General features: G+C 52.7%; 1 protein-coding gene across 4 annotated transcripts in view; it reads right to left on the reverse strand.

Annotated features, from left to right (window-relative positions):
- The window catches only part of DUSP8 (dual specificity phosphatase 8), a 42,812-nt gene that overhangs the window by 14,145 nt on the left and 3,266 nt on the right, over positions 1 to 25,401 (reverse strand). For all 4 annotated transcript variants that reach the window (XM_064452499.1, XM_064452501.1, XM_064452502.1 and 1 more), the window contains exons 2-3: positions 13,682 to 14,084; positions 7,238 to 7,376 (exon numbers count right to left, since the gene is read on the reverse strand). In XM_064452499.1, the coding sequence (XP_064308569.1) occupies positions 7,238 to 7,376; positions 13,682 to 13,912 (370 nt within the window). In that variant the 5' untranslated portion in view covers positions 13,913 to 14,084. The remainder of the gene's footprint in view (positions 1 to 7,237; positions 7,377 to 13,681; positions 14,085 to 25,401) is intronic.

Below are 25,401 nucleotides of genomic sequence, written 5' to 3' on the forward strand. Positions count from 1 at the left end.
GTTTGGGGCTTTGCTGGGGTGGAAACCATCAATGGGTTGTGCAGGGGCAGCGGATGGCTGGTTAGTCTGTACCAGCAGAGGGGCATGCTGCAGGAAGCACGTGGTGAATTAGGGGGTGCGATCATCAACCTTTCCCTGACCCAGTGGTCCACAAACATGAATTTGCCTTTCCTGACTGCCCTCTGGTTACCCGACTCCCTCAGGCTTGTGAGAGCCCTCAGCACAAGTTATTTTGGTACAGTCAGGTTCCTTCAGGGTGCATTTGGATCTAGTTTTCATCTCAAGGCTGTAGCTAGGGAGCTGGGCACGACACCAGCGGGCAGTCCCTGATGCAGGAGGCTCACTGGTGTTCTGTGTCCCTCTGACCCTCAGCAAAAGACAAGCGAGCAACCCCCCTCCTCCACCAGTGTGAGGTCCAGCCACATGGAGATGCTACCTGCAGCCACCATTCCCCAGGCAGCATCCTCCTCCCCATCTTTTTCACCTCTTTGCTAGGACCAGGGCAGGGGTTGGAAGCCGGTGCTAGGGCAGGGAGGGCACTGGCAAGTAAAGAGATGAAAGGTGACATTTGTAGCACAGAGACACATCCCATGCATTGCCCGCTGTCCCTCAGCCCCAGGTGCTCCTCCTGGACAGTCTGTCAGCCATCCTGCCTCCAGCCCCTATTTATGAGACAGAGATGCATCACCTGGGGAGCGATGCCCAGCCTTGTCAGCCCCACTTCGCTCTCATCGCCACAGCGCTCACCAGCTAAAAACCTGCTGCAACAGGTCGGAGAGACTCATGCAGCCTGCCTGCAAGAGCAGGGAGTAGAAAGACCCTGTTCAGCACCCAAATACCCATCGCAACAGTACCTATAGCCTGGCACAAGCCCAGCTGGGCTTGTCAGCGGTCAGCAGTTCCTCTCTCCACCCAGCTCTGGGACCTTACAATAATTGCCAGCACCGAACTTTCGCAAGCGTACAGCATGGGCCCAGGGAAAGGGGGAGGCAGGCTTCTCAAAAGGAAGGAAACCATAACTGGGCAGTGGCTCCTGCCCATTGGGATCTCTTGCTGGGGAAGCTGCCTTCCTCCTAATGGCTTTCCAAAAATGAGAAACAAAATTACACGGTGGTTTTGTAAGTCTTGGCAACTTGAAGGCTGCTATTCTCTAAGCCCCTTCTCCTCTGTCCCTCTCTGCCTTCGGCCCTTTCACTCGCCTTTTCTGGGTCTGATGGTTAAAAACGCGACTGGAGGGGGAGGGGAAGCTCCTCAGGGTAATTATAGAATTGGGAAAACAAGTTGTCTGACGACAGTGTTGCTAAACAGGGAGGTTTAGAGCATAGGTCTGGAATACAATCAGCTCACACATACATGACCTGGCTTAACCCATTCCAGGGATGCAGCCGCCAGTCCCACTGGGGCTGAAACCCTCCCAGGCATCTCTTGGTTGCGGCAGAGGGTGGAAGGGGGCACCTTACCCTGACACTGTGCCTTGGGCTGCAGAGACCGGGAGCACTCCCTAGGGCCATGACTGGGCTGGGTGGCCAGGGTTGGATGGCAGCACCCACTGGATGGGGGCTGGAAGGTGAGAAAACATGGTCCTGCCCTGGCAAAAGTAGTCCCACACAGCTTTGTTACAAGAAAGAAAGCAACTCCTCCAGTGCCATGGACCCAGGGATGTTTGGTGTGAGAGGGAGGGAGATTCAGAGAGTTACCTAAACCTCCAGAACTGTAAAAATCACAATGCTTGAGGTTACCGTTTGAAGTGCAACTTCAAGTGGCTAAAGCCAATGCTATGATTTTTTAAAAAGCGCCTCTCTTACTAGGCTGGCAATATCACCCTACTTCCAGCCCTCTGGACAGCCAAAAGAAAAGCATCGCTACAGGTAATCCCCCTGCACACCATCACCTATGGCCTGGGAAAAGCCAGGTGTTACTGCCTCCACAGAACTTCTTACCCTTCTTCTGTTCCCAAGCATTACATGGGCAGTTTGTAGATGAAGAACAACCAGGAGCCCCATTCACAGTATTTGCAAAGCTGGTTATTCAAAATTCCCAAATCTGGGAGAAGCAAGAAATTGAGAGTCTCATGTGAGTACTCTTTCCCATCTCATCCCACTCCTGCACCATCCTTATTCATACCCACACTCCTGCCGGCCAAGAATCTGCTTCTTTCAGTTCATCATAGTACGCTATGGGATGGAGATGTCCACAGGTGAACAGAGGTGCTTGTGGGAGGTTCAGAGGCACTAATAAGAATTTAGGAGAAAAACTTGTGGGTACATCTGATGGATTCACGCCAATAAGTCCACAAGTGCTTTTAGACCTTGAAGTCCGAGGGTACCTGAAATAGCCCTAATGCTTGACCTATGCGTGCATCTTCAGGCCTACCTACCGAGCAGAGGCTCTGCTGGAGTCAAAGGACAAAGTCCTACAGGTAGTGCATCCTGCACATGCTGTGTTCCCAGGAGACACGCTCACATACCAAAGTCATCAGATGAAACCACAATGCTGCCCAGAGCGGGCAATGAGAAAGGTGACCATGAAATGACCAGCTGCAGTGGGGTCCTGCTTCCCCACTCCCATCAGACAGCTTCTGACTGACAACCAAAGTGTGTGTGTGTGTGTGTGCGCGCGTGTTCGGGGTATTTTCTTTCTTAGGTTTTAGACTTTTTTTTCTTACATTGGGTTTGTAAAGACACCTCAACTGTGGTTCTGGACTCTGCTAAGCTTTTAGCTTCAGCAACAGCCATGACAAGTTTTGCAGATTCATTTGTATTTTTGCTGCCTTTCGGATGCACATGCCATCTCCAGCTCCTGGGACTAACTAAAATCAAGACTGCTCTGCTCTGCCCTGCCTATGCACTGCTTTTGCACCTGCCTAGCTTGTTTTTTTTTTTAATTCATCTTCTCTTTTCTTCTAAAACAGCCCCAGCCAGACGTGTTTCAAGAGAAGCACACAGAAAGGGAGATGGGATGCTGGCATGTGGCTTCACACCAACATGACACACAAAAGCATCACAGCATTTTCAGCCAAGGATGTGCAAAGTCGCATTCAGCTGCCCTGATGTTTAATCTCCTTTCAGGACTGTCCCTATGCGGGAAAAAAAAAGCTGCTTTTTAAATTTTTTATTAAAATCATCTGCCCCTGAGTCCTTGTTTCTAAAATAATTCCAGTCAGTGCTGAACCCACTCCTGCCTGGGCAGCTCAATTCAGCTCCTCCAATGGAAATCCCCTTTCTTTTTTTCACTACTTCATTTTGTCTGCTCTGAAGTCACCTGCCTTTAGTAGATTCCCCCAAAATCCCCCAAATCTCAGCCCGCTCTGGATCACCTCCACGGCACAATTACAACTCTCCCTGGCCTTGCTGGCTGGTGGCAGCACCGCTGGACTGGAGAGGACCTGGTCACAGCCAGCAATGTCAAGGCCAGCCCACTCGCCAAGGAGGAGGATGGCGAGTGGAGGGCTGAGAGGAATTTCTTGCTGATGATATTGTTACATTCTTTCCGAATGCTGGGAGTAAACAGATGCTCCAAATTTAGAAAGAACAGGACTGGAAAATTTAAACATTCCTTGAAGAATTGGTACAAAAGTAGGGGGAGGCTGAAGATGATCTCACACGTGCTCCAGAGCCAGATGAAAAGCTCATGACTTGAGTTCAGAAATCAAGCGAGGGGCCTGTTTCAGGTTGGAGCATGATATCGCAATGATAAATCTTCCCCGGTGCATGAAACCGCAATGAAAAAAGCCTCTGCTGTGCAACGGGGGGTCTCAATCCCAGCAGTCCGGGCTGTGGGGACCACCGCTGATGGCCACACTGCCACCCCAGTTTCACCTCCGGCTGGCCTATGGCTTCGGGCACAGAAGAGAGGAGCCCAGGCTCGGCCCAAGGACCAGGAGTAGGGACAGGATGTGTGCCTAAGCATCATCTGGACAAACATCCAAAGTCCTCAGCTATTGCTTTTGGGAGCCACTGAATGGGAGCAAAGGAAGTTCTCCCCGCCCTCTGCTGCAGCTGAACAAATGAAGAGGAGCTGGTGAAGCTCAGCACCCAGGAGCTCAGCACTACGCTATGGCTCTGGCTGGGCTCCAACACAAGAGCTGGCACGCGGGAGCCATCAGGGAGCGATGGAGCCAGACTGCTGCTGCTGCTTCATAAACAGATAATGGCTGTTAATAAAAACCAAGCGGGAGTTTGCAAAGGGGAAGAAGGGGGAAAAAAAACACAAAGCGAGAAAAAAAAAAGAAAAGCAAAAAAAAGAGAAAAAAAAAGCCAAAAAAGCTCAAAAAAGCAAGGGTTTGTGCTGAAGTAAACAAAGGTTAAAGAACAGTCAGGCTCCTGCAGGAATAGCAGAGCTGGGCTGGGAGGGAGGGAGGGAGGGAGAGGGCATTACGTAATGCAGAAAAAATGTTGGCTCCATTCAGTTTTCCACCACTTCATGTGATGTCAGGAAAACCATATAAATCAACAGGCTTTCTGCTCCCATGGATGGAGGGAAGCAAGCAGCACTATTTATACTTACACAATTAAAAAAAAAGGGAAAAAAGAAGACAAGCTGATGATTTCCAAGACTGGGAATAATTGACTCAGATTCCTCCTTCCCAGCCCGCTGAAATCGCTGCTTCTGGGCTGTTAACCCTTGAAGGGTTCCTGCCACCACTCTTGCCACCCCTAGCTCCCCTGTCCTTGCCCATCAGCCTCCATCAGCTGCTTCAATGAAGGATGCCAGGTTGGAGGCGAGCAGGAATGGCCAAGCACGGCATTTGCATGAGATGGGGACACTGAGGCATGGATGTACGTCACCCCCGGAGAAACATCTGCTGGGGCTGAGGAGAGCTGGGGACCATGGAAGGGCTCGGGAGGTTTTAGGGCTGCTTAGGGCTGGCACATGCGTTTGGGGACTTTCAAGATCGGGTTCCCTGGGGTGCTGGCATCCATTTCAGGACAGGCTGAGATTTCAGGGCAGGACTCTGACATTTTGGCAGCCCTTCCCTGACTCCCTGCTGGGGTCACAAGCCACCTCCAGGGAGGACCCAGGCACCTCTTCTGGGACATGGGATAGGTTGGGGCAGGACGAGGTGCCTGAGCCCGGAGCAGACAGACCAAGGGGTTAAACCCCACCAGGGCAAGGGGTCAGAATTAAGCCCAGCCCAAACACCCCCCCTCAGACCTCCCAAGAGCTGCTTCTAAAACAACCCGGCTGCTGCCCATACCGCAGGCAGGAGGAAGCTGTGTGTGTCGGCAAGCGTGCCCAGCCTCCCCCAGACGCTCTCTGCAGCCGCTTCCAGTCACGATTTCCATGTAAAATGCCGCCACCACGACCCAGTGTTCTACATTTCGGTTCCTGTTTTTTCCACCCGCTGGCAGCCCGCACTCCTCATCAGTCTGTGGCCCTGCAGCGCTTTTAATTAGGGAGGTTTAAGCTTTGCTTGGCACCTAGCACAGCCGCACCCCTCCTTGGGGTCTAGGCTCCTGCAGCCCCAGGAGATGGAAATGGCCACCCTGAAGATGGAGGATGCGTGTGCCCAAGCAGGGTGCAGGTTTGCCTGTGGGGAGCTCAGTGGTGGCGATATTGATGGCCAGGAGGGTGGCATGCTGCCAGTGCTCACCCAGCATGGGGCATGCTGTGCATGCAGCTGGGCTGCACCAGTACTACAGGGGTCCCCCAAGACTCCCCTCACTTTCCCAGGAAGGAGGAGGCTCCAGGGCTTTCAGGGCCACCTCACCCAGCCCCATCTCTGCTCCAGGAGGACTTGGGGCAGGCGGTTTGCAGCCAACACACACCACTGCCCCTCACATGGCCCTGAGAAAGCAGTGGCGGGTTGAGGGATGCCAGGGTCACGCCATGAAGGCTGTTTCCTGATCCATCCCGGTGACTAAGCAGGTTCCTTCCCAGGTGCAACTGAATCTGCCTTTTCCTTCTCCTGCACTGTGTGCCAAGCTGTGCCCTTTTTTATGCCACGGCGACCTTGGAGCCACCGGTGTGGCTGCTGGGGCAGGCCGGCAGCTGCCATAGCAAGCTTGCAGTGGCTTCCTCCAGCACTGGCCTCAGCAGAGTTCCTGCAACCTGGGCCACGCTAATTAGCTTTAACATGGTTTTGTGTAGTCCCTGCTTGCTTTTGAAACCCTCAAACAGGGTGATTTATTCCTACTATTTCTCTGCTCTGTTCTCCCTGTCACAACGCAGCTGCTCTGATTCAACAGCACTTACCCATGCCATGCACGAGCAAGGCTCCCTGAATGCCATTTGCTTTTGCCACCTTCCCCATCACAGCTACTTCCCAGGGTTTGTCACACTGCTGGGTTTGCAGGGATGGCTGCTCCCTCCATCCCTGTGATGCCCTAGGGACACAGAGGTCAGTCCCCTCCACCTCAGCCCCAAAGCAGTACCCAATCACTACAGGACGAGGACAGGCTTAGGGGACAGAGATGATCCCTATCTCTGAGCTTTTGGCACTATCTAGGAGCCTGGCTGGGCTCAGTGGGATCAAGGGGCTGTGTGGGGCAGCACCTACCCACCTCTCTGCAGGCAGAAACCTCAGAGGTGGGTAGCCAGCCAGGCAGATGCACGGCTGTCCCAGCCATGGGGAATTAAAGGCAGCTTTAACTCTCCCTTTGGCAGCTCACTGCCTCTTCCTCCTCCTCTCTGCTGGGTTGGAGCGTTGCATTCATCTGTTGCCTGCCTCCCATTTTGCTCTGCAGGAGGGCTGTAATTAGGGCAGCACGTGCCTCCTCCTGCCTGCATGCTTGTACCCAGCGAGCATCATCTCCAGCACACCCTGACTCACCCACGGATGACCCTCTGCCCCTGCCCTCCTTCCTCTTCCCTTCCCAGCACATCCATGGATTTCCTCTCCTGCCCTCCCTTTAATAGCAGCGAGGGGGAGCAGAGCACCCAAACCGGGTCCAGCCCTTGGCACATTCACCAGGGATGAAGCAGTGCCAGGCCTGGGGGAACGAAGGGCAACTTTTGTGTGGCTGGATCCATGGCGCCATGATCCCTCCATACCCTCCCCTCTCATTCACCCTGGCTGGCAGGTGCAGTGGCAGGGAACTGGACAGTGCAAGGAATGAATGCACCCAGCAATGCCAGGGTGGCTCAAGCCTCCTTGGTCCGTGTGAGGGGCTGCCTTCTGACACCACAGCCACTGGTGGCCAGGAAATCGGGTGCAGATGGACACATGTGGCCACAGCCCCATAACTCCAGAGTAAGGGCAGGAGCACCAAGGGAAGCAATAACTGTGGGGTCCTACCTGTGAGGATGGAAACACTGTGGAAACAGCTGTCCAGTTTGCCCAGGAGGATGGAGAGGAAGCTGTCGGCAGCCAAGCCGGTCACGTCCCGTGTGCTCTGGTCGTAGACCACCACGTCCTGGTGCTCCTCTGCCTCCACCTGTGGGGGATTGACACAAACTGGGCGTCAGAGAAATAGGCTGAGTGCTGAGGATGCTGCTGCCCACACCACCACAGGAAGCAAAGCTGAATTTAGTGGTCACACAAGCAGGAGACCCCGGCTCCACACTGTATCCATGAGCTGGCTTTCCTCAGCAAATGAAGGGTCCAGCCAGGCTGGGACTCTGCTCCATGGGTATGAGCAAGTATGTCAGCACAGACGCCCGCCAGAGCAGCCCCACCAACTGCAAGCGCTTTTGAGCATCCTACCCAAAATAGGGTCACTCCTCCCCATCGCCCACCCTCAGCTTACCGTTACTTAACCATGTCCCAGAAGTCACTGAGGCTTCTTCCATCACCTCCTCCCTACCCAACCTTTGCCCTCAGATACTCCTCTGCAGCTTGGCTGGTGTCACAGGGATTTGGGGGTGGTTCTGCAGGTAGGGATGCTCCCAGCACAGCCCCTGTGCTGTGGCTGGAGGAAGTAGAGCGAGAGTGACAGGTTTTCAGGGCTCAGCCTGGAAACACCATGCCCAGCACAGTAACCCCTCTGTAGACACTACCCTCCTGGAAGCTCAACTCAAACCTGCAGATCACCCCTGAGGGCTGGAGGAGAGGGAAAATCTTTATCTTGGTGGATGTTTAGGGGGATGCTCTTTCTTCCTTTTGTAATGTATCACGGGGCTTGCACACTGCAGAGATGTGCTGAGGAGAAGGAAAGGAGCTCCTGGTCTGCTCTCACGTGACTTTACGTGCCACAGACAGCACCCAGCCCTGCTGCCACTGCGGGGTCTCTGAGGTAGATGAGATAGTGGGGTACCCCACAGGCAGGCAGCTGTCTGCAGGCAGGAGTCCCCCCACCCCTGGTGATGGCTGGATTGCAGCAAGAGCACTCAAGGTGCAGCTGGCCATTCCTACACCTACCTGAAGCTCCATGCATTAAAAGAAGACAAAAATCCTCGCAAAAGCATGGCTCAGCACATCTGCTGAGCAGCCACGTGGATGGCATACACTTGCCTTACGAGTGCCTGCCCTCTCAACTGGCGGGGTAAGGCACATCCATCATGCTGTGGGAAGAGGAGGAGGCAGCAGTGGGCAGGGAGGGAGAGTCTGTGCCCCCAAGCCACTGTCTCCTTCAGCTTGTGTTGGTGCTGCTCATTGCCCACACCCTACCCGTCCCTCTCCAAAATCTCTTTAGAACCCCACTCGAACTAGGAACTACTCATGGATACCCACCTCCTTTTACTGTGTCACTGCCATGCCCTATCTTACCACTGGAGCAGATTTGCTTGGGGTTGCTGTCAATATTAATGCTGCTTTCACACCCTGCTGCAGGTGCTTCCCTGCTTGGCAACGTGAGCACCATCCAAATAAAACTGCAGGGTGCACTGATTTAGCTGAGCTCATCATGTCTCCTCACTGCAGCAGAAGGATGGCCCTGCATGAACAGAAATCCCCGCCGGGGCACCATGCACAGCTCTGCAATAAGAAGCAGGGAGCTCAAAGGAGCTGCCTGTCCCCAGCCCAGCACTGGGCACTGGAGAGCAAAACTGGCCCTGCAGGTCAGCTGGATGACAGGAGGGATGAAAAGGCAGTGGCAAGATGAAAGGGAAGATAAAAGGATGTGGGAATTTTAAAATAAGACACTGAAAAATGACAGAAGCCATCTGGGGGTAAGCCAGCTGGGGATCTACCCCAGCTTCTCTTCCTCAGCCATCCCTGAAGCAGGACTTTCACAGGAGGCTGTCCCAAATGCAGCTGGAGGGAAACACGGTGGCTGCCAAGCCAGCTCGGAGCCAGGAGTCTGCCAGTCCTTAGCAGGGCCACTATCCCTTCAAGGTCCCCTAGCATGCCCTTAGCACATCCCAAAAACCCAGTCCCCAGCCTGAAGCCCCATGCCAGCAAAAGCATCTCCCCCAAAGCACGGTGAGGCAGGGACTGAGCTGCAGTGGGGCAGGGACTCGTCCCGGCTGCGCAGTCCTGGCCAGGGTGGCTGCAGGGGAGATACCAGCTCTGGCCAAGCAGAATTATCCCACAATAGGATTTAGTGTTCCCTCTGCACGGGGAGGCTTTGTTTGGACCATTACTGCAGGGTTGCTGAGCGACAACAGAGATGTGCGACACGGTTTACATCTTATTAACGTTATAAGGTTTCACTCAATGTAAATGCCAAACAAGTGCTGGCCTCACATGGCCTGGCTGCAGAAAATAAATACCCTGCTTGCTGGGGCAAGAATGCCTTCAGGATGGTCCTGAGGAGCCCTCGTGGAGCACACAGGGAACCTGCACCAGCATCCTGGATCCTCACCACAAAGGGAAATGAGAGGGAGATGTTTAATCAGGTCTGTGGGTCTACCATTAACCTCACGCACTCCTGATACACAGAGGATGGTTAAAAGCTAACTGGGGCAGAGGAGGACGGTAAAGCTAAAGAGATGCTCAGGGCCAGATTCACGCTTCTGCCAGGGGCTGGCATAGGGCTGGGGCGTGGCTGACAACAGAGGAGTCCCTCTGAGGAGCAGCACCTACATGGTGGAGCTCTCCCATTGGGGTTGTCCATCACCCCAAGTCTGCTGAAGTAACCAAACCCCGAGGCATCACCCTCCAGAAAGGGCCCCCAAATTGGGCCAGCAAGGGACAGCGGGGCCAAGGCACAGCAAGTCTTCTGGCCCCAGGTAGATGCTGAGTGGGGCTTGCAAATTCACGCATGCCTTTGAAAAGCTGCTGGCCCACCCCAGCACTGGAAGTACCCCAGGGACAAAACTCCTCCCTGCCAGCATCTCCTCTGTGGCAGATGGTCAGTCTGGAGCAGGGACCATCCAGCCAACAGCTCCAACGAAACCCCAGCTGAGACCATCCATCACCTTCGTGCCAAGCCCCGTGCTCCCCATTGCCCTCCCCAGCTCTGGCAGGAGGTAACTCCCTTATGGACATTTGGTCTCAGGCACGGGGTGGTTCAGCACAGCCTGGGTCCCTGCTCCACCTTTGCCTGGCTGCCAAGCAGGGATGATGATGCTCTACAGGTGATCTGGCCTAAGATAAGAGTGAGCTATTCTTATTATCTCAATTACCACTGACATCTCAGTCACATATTGTTTCAAAACACAGTGAATCACCCCTCTGAAATAACAGGGCTTCCATCAACATAAAAAGCAGCCAGGCACACGGCTCAAAAATAAGCCCCGGCTTTCCCTCAAGCAAAACAGCTGCTTGCAGAGCCATGCTTCTAATGCAAATAAATAAATATTCCCATCGCCCAAAGAGACCCTTGTCACACCTCAAACCATGGCTATAGCTGCTCTGGAGATAGCTACATTTCAGGCAGAGAGAAGAGGTTGAAAGGTGAAAAGACTTTCTAGGGGAATCTTGAAGAAGTGAAATTTTCGACATGTCCCTCAAGAAATGCCAGTAAAAACCCCAAGCAGGAATTTCCCATAACCTCTGCCCCCAAAACTGCACCAAGGAGCTGAATATTCCAGTTGTTACTGGAATTTATTATTGGGAAAATTTTTGTTAGTATTGGGAGAAGGGCTCAAGAAAAAAACTAGCGCAGTACATTGGTGCCATTTTTGTGCAGAGGGTGACTATTGCTATTTGGGAAATGCTGCTGCAGTTTCCCAGCGGGCATCATGGGAAGATGCACGTGCCCAGCGGGATGCAGTGCACAATGGGGCTTGGGGAGCGGTGGCTTAGCTATGCCTACAATTGTACTCATACTTCATTGAAAAAACAAAGGGATTTTTATTTTCCCCATTTATTCTTTCCCACCAAATGCTCCTTTCCTTTTCTTGCACCAAAAAAGCCAGGAGCTGCTGTTATCCCACAGCATTGCTCCAAACCACAGCATCCAGAAGCACTGTTAATGGTACCCTTCCTTAACAGTGGTATGGAAAAGAGGGGTATGAGCACTGGGAAAAGCAAATTAGACAAATGCTCTCACCCCTGCTCCCTGCACGCGCATGCAGGGAGCAGAAGGGAGAACCAGGTGGGGTTGCCCAAAAGCTTTGCTCTGTATCGGGTCCTGCATCCTCCTCCAAAAGGCAATCATTGCCTGGGGCATCAAAGAGCTGGGATGCACAGGTCGAGCCCTCTTTGCACTGGGCAGGCAAAGAGGAGCGGGACAAGGTGAGGGCCCAGGGCTGCCCTTTCCCGGGCGGCCCTGCGTCGCTGCAGCTGCCTTTGTCTTGGCAGTCCCGGCCAGCCGGGAGCAGGAAACGGGAGGAGGGCGGGAGGCCCATCAGGAGGAATAATGGGGCCGGACAATCACACCACTGATGTCACCCTTCCTGCCATCTGCTCCCAACCCAGCCGTGCCCCCCACCCTCCCCACTGCTTCGCCCCACCGCCTCCCCCAGCTCCAGTGTGGGGAGCCGGGGCAGAGCAGGGCTGGGGGGGGTTGGCCAGCGATGTCAGGTGGAGGCAGGGAAACAATACCGTGGTAACAGAGATCTAAACCCGCTTTCAACATCCCCCTCTAAGGGTCTATACACCTCGAGGTGGCAGACCACGCTGATTTCTGGGGATCCCAAAATACGTCCATGACCCAAGTGGCTGGAATCGGAAGCGTGGAAGAAGGAGAAAGGGGGAGAGGGAAGTTCATCACCCTAAAATGCGAACTCACAGGTGCATGCATGAAAAGGCCAGAGCCATGGCCACCACCCCTGCTTTATGCCAGATGAGGATACAGCTGTGACCCCCTACCAGTTCCCCCTTCCAGCTTCCCAGGGCAAGTGGCTTAACCTCACAAGGGTGCCCTGAAGCTTAATTAATTCCCAGGCTGTGTGTGCTGGGAGAGCCAGCATGCAAGTGGTAAGCATGGCAGAGACTGCACAGAGCGGCAGCAGGGGCACACTGCCTCCTGCCCGCGGATGTGCCAGGAGAGATTTCAGCCATACCGAAGAGGAAAAAGCTGTGAATTAAAGATGGTGGAAATGCCTCTCCTCCACCCCCCTAGCACTCCTGGTTATAATCATGTCCCCAGTCGGTACCTGGACCATTATACAATGATCCAGGAATGGGGAGGAGGCAATCGCTCCTTCTATGGGGACAGAGCAGGGACTGCCTAGATGGACCCTTGGGAGCCACTGCTCCTCTGTGGCTGCCGAACTGCAGGTTTGCAGGTGGACGACATCAGCTGATATTAACTCTTCCATGCTTCCCCCTTCCCCGTCATCCTCCTCTTCTTCCTCCCCCTTGTGCATCGCTTCTGCTGCTGCTGCCGCTCCACGTGACAGCGGCCACTGCAGAGGTGACCCTCACCAGGAGGAGGGCGGCTGCACCGCTCTCCTCCTAGCTTGTGAAAAACTGATTATTCTGCTTTATTCTCCCGGGGATTTAAGAGCAGCTAAAGCCGTTCAGGAATCAGTCTCTGCAATCCCCTCCAAATAGCCCAGCCCGGAGCATCACCGCAGCAGATTGGCACAAGGCTGGCCCCCCCGCGCTGCGAGTCCCCTTGATCCCGGCAGGGTGATGTCACCGGCAGCCAATGCGGACAGCGGTGGCTTTGTGGGGTGGTGGTGGGGGGACACGTCGCAGATGGCTCCAGCTGGGCCCAGCATTTGATTAATCGCCTGAATTACCCTGGCTTTGCCATAAAATTACAAGATGGGAGGGGGGAACAGTAAAAAGCAAGCTGGCGGGAGGGCGGGCTGCGATGGCAAACCACCCTCTGGCTCGTCCCACAGCCCACCCATCAGCACAACCCTCCAGCAGCATCTCAGCGTAGGGCAGGATGCAGCCTATGGCACCTCAGGGGCACCCGGCGCTGCTCAGGACAGGGCTCCAGCCCAGCTCTGTGGCTCAGAGCCACCTCTATTATTTAACCAGGAGCGATAGAGAGAGGAGACTGGGAGAGATAATATGCCATGACACCGGATAAGAGCTTCTGGCGTCACAGGGGAGGAGGATTACATGTCCCTGAATGGAGTTAGAGATGACAGAGGGGAGGGGAAGAGTTTTTAGCAGGGGATTAAGCTTACAGCTCCAGGAAGGCTTTGGGGGGTTGTTTGCTGGTGTAGGACAAGTCCTAAGGCTGATATACCTGTTAGACTTGCCTGGGGAGGGCTCGTGGAGCAGGGAGCCACGTCACTGGGGTGGGGGCAACAAACAGGTCCCAAAGGACAGCCCTGCGGCTGCATGAGCTCATGTTCTAGCTCTCCACAGGGTGCCAGAGAGACGCCAGTAGATGCTGAGATCAAGGGATGGAGGAGGAGGATGCTAGTCTGCATCCCACCCCCACCCTGCCCCTTTCTACTGAAGAAGAGGGTGTGAGCACCCACCAGGAAAGATGAGGGTCAGACCCCCTACCTTCATTTTGGAGGCGGGCTGGATGAGCTCCGTGATGGAGACCTTGTCCTGCTGGAGCCTCCTCTTGACAAGCTTGGAGCAGCAGATGTTGACAGAGCTGAGGACGTGCCAGGAGTTGTACTCCACGAAGGAGCGGCTGTCGATGACCAGGGTGCCCTCTGCTCCGTTCCTCAGGAGGCTGGCCAGTTTCTTTGGGTCCATCACCTTGCGTGGGAGCCTGTCCCCAGCCATAACGGGCCTGTCCCCTCTATGGCAAGTGTGGGGCAAGGGGCAGAAGGGCAGGGCAGGGATGCCAGCACCCGTCTCCCCAAGGGGAATAAGTAGTGGGTAAGGGGTGAGCACGGCAGCGCCCGTCCTGATCTCCTCACACTAACATCCAGGATGCCAACTCATTGTGCTGAACCTGGAAAGAGAGGAAAGAAGGCGACCGGTCAGCTGGCTAGGACGCAACACTTACCTTGGGCCGAGTCCCCAGGGGCTTGGCCATCAGAAGATGCCTTCAGAAGAGCATAAGAGCACAACAAGCCACACTTTCTAGGTATGTTCTCCCAGCCCATGGGCATCTGTGGCTCCAGAGCTGCCCAAGCCAAAGGTTTTCTCTTTTATGAATTTGCCTAATTGTTTTTTGAAGCCATATTAGCTTTTAACAGGCACAGTGGCCAGTGGCAGGGAGTGGAACAGTTTGCCAGCTACGATGAGGAAATCCTTCACCTGGTTAGCTCCAAATCTGCTAACCAATGGGTCCTCTGGGTGACCCTTACTACTTGCACTGGAAGAGGCCATGCATGCCCATTCCTTAATCCATGGTTCTCACCACATTTAGACCTCATTTAGGAGCCTTTCAGGTTAGAGCATCTACAGAGCTGTCTGTTACACAGACACCACTTGCCACCCTGGCTAGCCCCAATGCATTGTGTTTGAGAGGCAGGCATACCAGGGACCTGCACAGGGCAAGATGTCTCCTCCTTTCCCTGTTCCCAGCCCAAAAGCTCCTCGCACTCCATTTGCTTTTCCTGACCTCTGCTGAGCACAGAGCTAATGGTTTCACAGAAGCTTAGCTCAGCTCTAACATTTTGCTGCCACATGGTAATAGCTAGTTCGGGGCCCATCAGACACACCACCAAATCAGATTTGCTCACCCACATCCATCACTTCACACTGGATTTCACCTGCCTTTTTATCACAGCCTGCTCATGGGTATCTTGCCAGCTTGCCTCCTGGCAAGTCAAGAGATGACCTCTCTTGGAATCCAGGAAGTTGAGTTGACCTTCACTCCTGCCTTCAAGAAACAGGCAGGCATTAGGGAAGAGGCCCTGGGAAGCTGTACTTGGACTGAGATGGCCCTGAAGCGCTACTGCTTTCCGGCATCTAACTTGCACAGACTTTGAAAGGGGGTTTATATACAAGGGTACATATCTGGGCTCCATCTTAGGAGCTGAGGAGGGTCAAACCTGGTACTCTCTGAAGTGCTACCAGAAGAAAAAGCTTCCTCCACACCCAGCCCATTGGGTCTGCAAAAGCAAAAGGCAAGCTGGGAGGCATTCCGCTCAGGGTGTCTTCTTAGGTTTTAATGGCACACGTCATTGCAGGCATGTTTTAATGGCATTAGGTTTTAATGCCCCTGCAGTCATTCAGAAAATAAGCCTGGGCTACTACCAGGCTCCTCTTGTTTCTGCCAGATGGTGTTTTAGAGAGAACCCACAAGCTGTTCCATGGAAGCTTTAACGCATCTGAATTAGGAAGACTATGAATACCATGCCTGAAAATGCCAGCGTGACGATTTTCATTGAGTTCTGCAGGGCCAGGATTTGGTCCATGGACTAGAGAAGGCTTACAAGTCACCCTCATCTGAGTAAGCCAGCAGTTCTTGGAAGCTCCTACACCCAAAGCTGCGGTGCGGGCACCTACTGCAATGGTAGCTCACAGCACAAAAGAGATGTTTGAGTAGAACATGCTACCGGGTGAAATGACAGGGAGCTCAGTTACCAGTCACCAAATCTGGAGGACACAGCCAGCTCACAGGAAAAGGATGGAAAAGCACTGAATATGAGGATGGAGGTTCCAGAATTTGCTCTGGCTCATAACTCCAGCATTAACAGCCCCATCTTCCCTGGGCTACCAGACCTGCCTCCCAAAGCAGGGGGTAGATATCCCAGGCTTCAGCCTCAGGATCCAAACTCCCAAAACAAGACCACAAAGATGTGCACTCCTCCCCTGCCCCTTTCTCACACCCCTGCTGCCTCTGCCAATGCGTTAATTCAAACTGGGGGGGGGGGAAGGGGAAATCCCCTAAAAGCTACAATAGTGATGGACTCCTCCTGGCACCAAGCATTTTGGCAGCCCCATGGCACTACAGCATCACTGTCCCCAGCCCCATGGTGAGCTTGTATAACTCTGTGGCTCCTCATGGCGACTCCAATTAGAGCTGCCCCCTTGGTGGGCTGCTCACAGTCCCCCCTGCCGCAGGAACCCTGCTCCCCTGAGCATTTCTCCAGGGGGCTGAAAAATTGAAACAGTTCTAATTAGGGGGTCTGAGGGGGAGTGAAGCTGGCCCCTGCTGGGATATGACACACCTCATTACTTCGCTACTGCCTTGCCAAAAGACCCCCTGCTGTACCTTGGCTATAGCGCCAGGGCACTCAGAAAGGATGCAAATTAGCCAGCTTTTCCCCTTCATCTTCCTTTCACACCCCAATCCCCAAATTACTTTCTGCCTCCCTTCCCCATCAGGACACCAGGCTGCAAATTCTTCTTGGCTCTTCAAACTATATCCAAGAAATAAAAAGGGAATGGAGAAAGTCAACAGACAAAAAAAGATGGGGATAATACCATAGCAGAGTGAGGAGAGTGAAAGACTGAAGTGGGAGGAGGGAGTGATCCAACATGGGGGGACACATTGCACAGTACCTCCAGAGATAACATGGTACCTGCTCTCCAGATAATGAGCAAGGGGTAAACTTTGGGGGTCTCAGACACAAATAGAGGCATCTGAGAAAGATAACAGATCCTTGATTGCCTAACCGCTCTGAGAGAAGCCCATTCAGAAGAGGCCTTCCATGTGTGAAGTGCTGGCAGATGTCTGGACGCTTGGGTGGAAGAGATTGGAAAAGAGAGACAAAAAGGGTTCCCAGCTCAGCTGATAGCCACCCTCCTACAGAACAACCAGATAAGCGTCTGCTCCAGCACACCTAGGTGGACCTGGTAGCAGACACATTTGGCACATCAGCCAGGACCCACTCCCAGCTCCACCTGAAAGACATGGGGAAAGGCAGGGCAAGGTTGGTCCGTTCTGCCCCTCTTTCCAGGAGCCATTACAGGGCATGGTGATGACCAACTGAGTGCGATCATAGGGAGCTGTAACCTTGGCATTAGACCCAAGACACAGGGACTTCTCTATAAGTATGTCTAGCCAGCTCAAAGGCAGATGAGACCCTTCTTTGCCAGGAACCATAGGACATTTTGAAGCCAGACTGCAGGGTGATGGGTTCATCCCCAGCTAACAGGTACCCCAGGTGCCAGCAGAGGCTACTAGACCTTCACACTACCTCACTACCTCACAGGCTGTGTGTGAGATGGTCTCTGAGAAGAACAAGCTCTAATGCCTCCATGCCTGGGAAGGCTACCAGAGAAGGAAGGAAGATGTCTTTCTGCTTCTGCTCAGATAGGTCATAAGGATAACCGAAGGCACAGGCATAGGCATGGAGCATTGCTGAAGAGATGATCTCACTATGGTGACAGAAGACCGGGGAAAAGGTTAACCTGGAACCTAAATTAGGGTTTCAGAAACATAGCTGTGTCCCTCTCTTATCAGTTTATTAAAGCCATCTTAATCTTCTTGAGTGTTCCTGAAGAACATTACCATAATCCTTTAATCCCACCTCTCCCTGGAGTGCCTGTAATGAGGAGATGGGCACATGGCTTAGCTGAAAGGGGACAGCCAAGCAGGAGAGGCCACACTGCAGCTGAGGGACAGAAAGACAGGCAGATCCCAGGACACAGGCCAGGCCAACTGCCCGCTCATCGAACTCTGTCCCCAGTGTCACCTCCACAGATGTGCGTGAGGGGTGCTGGCCACGTGAGTCATGAGTGTGACAGATATGTGTGCAGCAAACCAGGCTAAGGGGGAGCGTTCAACCTGGCTTTGACCCTCTTCTGGTCAGGCCAGGCAAGAAAGCAAGAAAAACCAAAACACACCCCAGCCTGAGTCTATCTGTGTGGCACGACAAGACCATGGGAACTCATCCCTGTGCTGGCCCAACACAGGGCACTGAGGTGGAGGCCTCTTCCCTCAATTTCTTGTCTTGCACAAGGTCCCCAGCTGAGAGACATGGTATGGGAAGGGCAAAGTTCTGGTTTCTCTTGTACTGGAGACATCAGCTGGAAGGTGAGCATGTCTCTGTGGCAACCATAAACCTCACTAACCGGCATGTCCAGTGTTTGCACCAAGCTAGTAGTTGTGTCCTGAAGAGCTCTGCCCTCTACACAGGCTCCAGTTTAGGAGATGCTCCCCTCGCTGCCTCAGGTATGCCACCTTTGCTGCGGGAAGCAGCTCTGATGAATGTATTTCCATCATGTAAGTGAGAATGGATCTATAGCACTCTCCCTGTGATGCTCATCCCAGGAGCATGCTCTTCTGAAGGCATCTCCACCTTGAGTTTACCAAGGGATAAGAGCACCGCAGAGAAATGCCTGCTTGTTTGTCCCCAGTAACCCACAAAAGCAGCCATTCCTGAAGAACCGCCATCTCCACTGGGGACCCAATAGCACTGAGCTAAGTGATTTGGCTTTTCCCCCTGCAGCCCACCTGGGGAAATATCTGTGCCCTCTGAGCCCTGCAGTGAGATGCTGCCTGGCCAGGGCTCCTCCATCCCTTCAGGTCAGCCTTGCCCCCAGCCCCAGGCTTACTGCTGGGATGACAGCAAGACCCCACTGGCCCCCAGCTCTCCAGACACTTACTAAGATGTAAAATGCAGCACTTTTGCTAAGCTCTCCACCCTTTTTCCCCTTCCCTTATTTCTTTCAAGTGTTCAGCACTTAGTGAACTCCTCTCAGCAGGCTCATGCTGTTTGAGGGATTCCTAAATCACGGGCCTATCACTAATTATTATTATTTTGCAGCAGCAATCAGGGACATGGGGCTCATTAACAAGTTAGCACCTCTGGTTTCCCTGGAAACCCGCAGCTGCCAGGCAACGGCTGCGTCTCCGGCCCAAGGCGATACTACTGCAGCGCCTTTGGCACACTCCCGGAAAGATGCTTGGGTCCTGCATAGGCTGATGAACCCAGCTAAGCAAATGGCATGGGGTTAGGAACCTCCAGGATGTGTCCCCCTGCTCTATCCCATCTGCTGTGAACCTCAGCCCATCTACTGATTCCCTTCTGCCACTCACAGCATCATAAACTGCATAGCGGCTTCTCTCTGCCAGGAAGAGATTCAGGCTTTCTCCAAGGGCAAGGAATTTGGAGCAGTAATGATCCTCCAGGGTGGCAGTGGGACAAAGCTGCCAGGTGCCTGCAGTAGCCGCATTGGAGGTGATGTAACCACTGATGATTTCTTAGCAGCTACTCAAGGTCCCTTTGAAAGGCAGCACAAAAAGATTTCTCTGCTTGACGATGGCAAAATGAGGTGGGGTTTTCTTTTGCTCCTTAAAATGAGGCTGGGAAACACCACTAACCACATCCACTAATCCAGACACAAAGTCTGTCCACCTTTCACCAGTGAATCTCAAGGACCTGGAAGAATGACATCTCCCGAGCTCCAGCAGTATGAAGATGTAGGGGAGATAGATGACAACGGGCACTGCTGCCCTGCTCTAACCCCACCGAGACCCACAGGGGGTTCTCCCCAAGGCAGACAGAGCATTCCCCCTCGGCCTCATCCACGCTGATCTCACATGACCATCTCAGCTCCCTACACACCACAGGCATCCTCCCCTGTGGGTGAGAGCCCCTGTACACCCCCTCCATGCAGGGAGGGCTTTGGGAAGGGGCAGCCTCCCCTTTTTCCCACAGCACATTGCTAGGAGGCAGCCACTGCACCTTTGCCAGGGTTTCAGGCCTAGGTCCTTGCTGATCTCATGACTTTTTAAAAAAAATTTTCCCTTCCTAATTTCTATGCCACAGTCTTCTTTCAATTCCCATAGGCTGCAAGCAGCATGGTGAGGAGCCCTGCAAGGAGCTGCATGTGGCGGAGCAGCACCTGCTTGCCTCCCATTTCCCCTCTGCACCTGCAGCCCTCAGTCCAGAAGACGTTTTCCACCAGAGGACATGGCTGAAGGACTAGGATGTCCTTCAGTAAAGTGCCACATGGTACATTCACATTGGATGAAGGACATGGTGTGGAGGCACGTGGCAGTGCTGACATAGGGGTGATCAGCCTCGGGTACATGGCTGGTGGCATGGGACAGTTCAGGGGCTCCTCATGCTCAAGCCACAGACAGGAACGCAGGGATGAAAGGAAAGAGGACAAGTCATACCCAGCTGCAATGGAGTCTTTCCCATGCACCCCTTACCCCGCAAGGCAAACTGGCTCTTTTGGTTGCAGCTGAGCCAAGTGAAGGGGTCCCTCATCCCCTCACATCACCTGATGTGCCAGCAGCTTTGGGTGGGCTATGACTGCAAATGCAATTGCCTCCTAGCCTGCTTCCACCAAAGTGACCCAGTGCATTTAAGGATTTGCAGACCGGCTATTCCCAGAAAACTTTCTGACTGTAGCCGTGGTGGTCAGTCTGGAGATCTGATTGGGAAAAGCCAACAGGGACAGCAGGAAAGGGAATTTAGCTGGAGTCTAGGTGACAAGGCCAGTATCTCCTCCACTTAGACTTGTGCTTTTAACATGATTATATGGTTTTGGCCTTTAGTATAAACACAAGCTTTCATTTTAAAGCCTAGAAAAGCCAAGATCAAAGGTTACCCATGACCAGCCAGCCGTTTAATCGCTGCCTTTGCCCATGCTGAGGATGGAGCTCCCAAGCATTCTGCTTTCTAATACCAAAGCTATCCCATTTCCATCCTCACCCTATCAAGCTGAGAGCTGGCCAGGCTTTCATCTCAGAGCTGAATGCACCTTCTGCTTTGAGCAGCTTGGCACACATCACAGAGGACATGTCACACCAGAGAAGGGAAATCTAGTCCTACTGATGCTTCAAGCACCCTTACTGTCCACTCTCTGATATCCACATCATTTGCTGCATGACCTCATGAGCCCAGCAGGATTATCTTGGGGATCTCCAGTAGCTTGTTTGCCTTTTTGCAACAAAAGCAGACAGAGGCAGCCCAGAAAGGTATGTAGTTAGATACCTCTGCAGGGCTGGTCTGGCTCTCTCGTCCCAGGACACCAGACACCATAAATACCTGCTGGGTGCATTTGAAGTTTCCCAGAGAAAGGGTCTCCAGGACCTGTGTACTATTTTCCCACAACATCTACATGAAAAATGAAAGAAAGCACAGGATTAAACTGTGGTTCTTCAAGGCTGCAGATAAGTACACCTGCATTTTACTTCTTAAGGACAATCCCAAGTGACATGAGTTTGTCCCTCTCAGCAGAGTGCCAGTGATGGTCACGGGTCGGGCCAAGGCTGGTGAGCCAAGCACCCAGCAGAGGGGCAGACTGCTGGCACCTCCCCAGCACACTGTCATTAGCCCCCCATATTTAAATGACAAATAGGATCCCTGGCCTCACTGAAGAACAAAGATGTTGCTGCCCCCTGGCAGGTTTTACAGTTTCTGACAATAACCAGTGCAAAGTGAGGTGCAGGTGCAGATCCAGATCCCAGAGCTGGTGGCTCTGAGACACGTCCACAGTTATGCCACTGTATGCCTGCTGGAACTCTGGCCTTCCTTAGGAGGCCCAGAATTCAACTCAAATGCAAGGGGCTACGCTGGTTTTCCATGGGAAGAGAAAGCTCCCAGGGCAGTACCATAGGCTTTGCAAAGCTTTTCTGACCTGGTTCAAGGCTTGCTAAATTTCCTATATGCATACAATAGCTAAATTTATCACAGGTTTGGGATGAATTAGCACTTGTCAGCTCAGGCTCTATCTCTGACCACAGCCATGAGGAGGTACCAACCCTGGGTTTTCAGGGGTTATCTTTATCTAGAAAAAACATACACGACAGGCAAAGCTCAAGGCGATGTTCCTGCCCCACTCTCTGCTTTTCCCATGGGGGCTGTGATTCATTACCAGGTGACATGGGGGTCAAAGAAAGTGTTTTGCAGGTCCTCCTCCATCTCCCCCCACCCCGCCGAGCCATGGCTTGCTGGTCAGATGCCATAGCTCTTCATGTACAAAATCCTACAGCCTACCCTCTTCACTGAAATCTGGGTATTGCATCATTTTGTAACATGGACCTTCTCCCTTAATCCATATCATCATTGCTATAGCGGGATGGCAAACTAGATGAACTCATTCACTGGGGGAAACAAGGAGCAATATTCTCCTCACCAACTCCAGGCAGACATTGAAGCACGATATATATTTTTTTAACCTTAGTTTAAAAAAAACCCAGAGATACATCGTGACATCCACCCAGAGCTTCAACATCCTCTGACTCGTTTCCATGCCAGCAGGTCTCACTCATCCCTGCTTCTGCAACACGCAACAGAAAGCATGGGTGATCACACCAAGCCTTGCCCCTTTAGGGCTGCTGGTTGACCCCCCAGCTAAGTGAGATCAGTTTGGTCCTCCTCACCTTCCTGCTTGTCCTGCTAGACTCCAACAGAGCTCACACTTATCTTTATATCAGTTACTGCTGAATGAACCTTGCTCAGGTGCCAGACAAAGAGGCAGCCAAGTTCAAAGCAGAAGGGATTGTGAGGATGACACAGAATTACAGGCATCAGCATTCAGCAAGCAAGTGGAGAACACGACGATCTATTTTTAATGGTACAATGCAAGTGCTTTACAAAAGGATGTGTCTGGGGAGATTCTGCCCAGTCAGAGATTTGCATTCGGGCTTTTAGCAGCGGTCAACTTCACTTGGTGAACGGGAGGTGTTTTGTCCCTTCACCATCCCACAGAACAATTCAGACAGCCCTGGCTCAGTTTTGGCTGGAGGCTCGTTCCCTCTGGGTCACCTTCCTGCCCTGCCATGTCCTTCTGACTTTCCACCAGGAAAGCTGAACGTGCAGTGAGCAGCAGGTAAGGTGTAAAGGAGAGCTCCAGGTTCTCAGCCCTGCTGAGCTAGCAAAGCTGCCAGACATCTCCACAAGGTCCACTGACAGCAGCAAAGCAGTTAATGTAGTTTTTCACAGCCAAGCTCAGAAGTCAGCAGTGCTGGCACCCTCTCCGCACCAGCCCTCTACTCAACAGACTCAAGTGCCAAGCAAGGCTCAGGCTGCGCCCATCCACTCCCCACGCAGGGCTGCCAGCCAAGGCAGATGAAGATGGCATGAATAACTCCACTCAAGCTACAGCTCAAGGAGGACCAGACTGCCATTGCAAGCTTGGAAATGAGGGTCGTTACAGGCAACGCAAAAACAATCGGACACTGTAGATGCTCCTTGGTTGCTTTTTTTCAACAGCACACCCCAGAGACTGATGGACCCTCTCTGTCTGGAGCAAAGATTGCCCAGTATTATGCAGGGGGGGCTGGATTTCAATAGGAAATATATGATTTAAGCAGGCACAGGTTTAATGTGTGGGAGGGGCTTGACTTGCTTGACCAATAATACCCTGCAACCACCTAATAAACAGACTGAAATTGCTACCAGAGCTTCTGCTGCATCAGCTGAATTACCATGTGCTAGCGTTAGAGAGCAGCGCTCCTCAAAGAACTAGATGCCCTATTAAAAAGAAGAAAAAAGGCGAGATGAAAAGCCGTGGATGTGGGCATACCACGCACCTACATGCTAGATGAGTAACGCGGGTAGGCAGAGATGAACTGGAAAGATGCACTGCATCGTTATTAGGGCTGGAGGACGCATGCTGTGGAGGATGCCAGGGTCATGCTGTCATTGGAATCTACACACAGGATCAAAGCAGTGGTCCACCTCATTTCATGCCCCCTCACCATCACTGCCTAATAACAGGTATTTTACAAAAGCCTGGGAGAACGAGGATGGTGGGTATTTATGGAACAGGCATGCAATAATTTAGGTTGGAAGGGACCTCAGGAGCTCATCTGGTCCAACCCCTCTCTCCCTTAAAGGAAGGCTAACGTCAACACCAGAACAGGTTGTCTTATCCCTCTGGTGACCAAATGACTTGTTCCCAGTCATCAGTAGGCTTAGAAATTATGCTTCCCGTAACTCAGCATGCAGAAATGCTACACAGAGAGCCTCTTCTACAAATTGCAAGAGCACCCTGAAGGGCTCTGGAGACATTCCTGAAGAACATGAGGTCTCTGCCCCAAGAGACCTGAAGGCTTCATTTAAAAGAGGTAGAACAAATGCAGAAAAGTCATGTGCACACACATTGAGCATCGAGGTGGGCAAACAGGAACTGTGAGGGCTTTCCATGCACAGCAGACAACATGGAAAAAGGCATAAGAGGAGTGGGAAGAAAAGAGGGAATCAAGGAAGGATTTTCAGCCCCAGGTAGGTTGTTGGGATGCTCTTAAATCAAGTCAGTGCGAAATGCATCACTTATTTCACCTTCATGCAACACAGTGCCTGCATTTCTGTGCTGATATTGCTCCCTGTTTGCACTACGAGACTCTCCATGCACTGGACCAGTTTCCAGTGAGCATCTCCAGGTTCTCCTCCAATCCAAGCCTGGACTACCACTGCACCTATCTTCTGAAATACCAATCCTTTTAAGTCATCATGCAAACAAGCACTACTTGTCACTTTTGGAAACTGGAAGTCCAGAGCAGCAAAAAACCCACAGAAGCCCTGGGCAAAGCACAGGAAGAAGCCCCCTGCACACTATCCTAGATTGTCTTTTCCAGCTAGATCTAGAAAACCTCAGAGGAAGAGCCAAATAGCAGAGAGAAGGAGCAAGCCATCCTACAGGAGCATGGCAGTCTGCAGCACACGCTGGGCAGGGCTCTGTGCCAGGCACAGCCCCAAACACAGCCCTCCCTTAATCTTACTCTCCTTGCTTGAAGTGGAGGTGGTTGAGAGCCAAAGGAGCCCCTTGGACAGCATTGACCCAACGGCTTGGGGTAGAAAGTCTACAGACAGCTCTTGGAAGAGGAAGAGATAAGAGTTTGTTTTCCTTTCCATGAACTCAAGCTAAAGAGGAGAAGGGGTGACTGAGGTGCCCGCTGCGGCCACAGCTCGGTATGTCCCACTATGGTCTCAGTTGCTGGCCCACTTCTGGCAGAGCATCTCTCCCTTGGGGATGTGACACATCCACATGCTATGGTCTCCCCCTTCATCAGAGGAGCAGTCAAAGCCATCAGGCCATCAGCAGGGTGCAATATACCACCCGCCATCCCTGTGCGAACCTGCACTGCCATTAATCGCATCGCAAGCTCTGCCTGGCTTTGAGGGCAGCCCCTGATACCATTAGGGCAGAGCATCTTGGCATGGTCCATTTTTACCCCCCTCATGTTCCCCTGGCTGTGTTATAACTCTGCACACAAAGTACAGCCAGGTCTCCTGAACAAGATTGAGAAAATCTTAAGCAGAGAGCTTGGAGAGCTCATTTAGCTTCTTATCTGATGAATGCTCCCAGGCCACTCACCTCCCTTCCCCAAGCCTGCCCATAATTACGTCAGGTGCCTCCTTCCCACTTGGCATCAGGCAGACAGGTGTATCTTCAGAGAAGAAATGTAA

The sequence above is a fragment of the Phalacrocorax carbo genome, chromosome 5 (genome assembly GCF_963921805.1).
Source record: "Phalacrocorax carbo chromosome 5, bPhaCar2.1, whole genome shotgun sequence".
In the NCBI taxonomy this organism is placed as follows: Eukaryota; Metazoa; Chordata; class Aves; order Suliformes; family Phalacrocoracidae; genus Phalacrocorax; species Phalacrocorax carbo.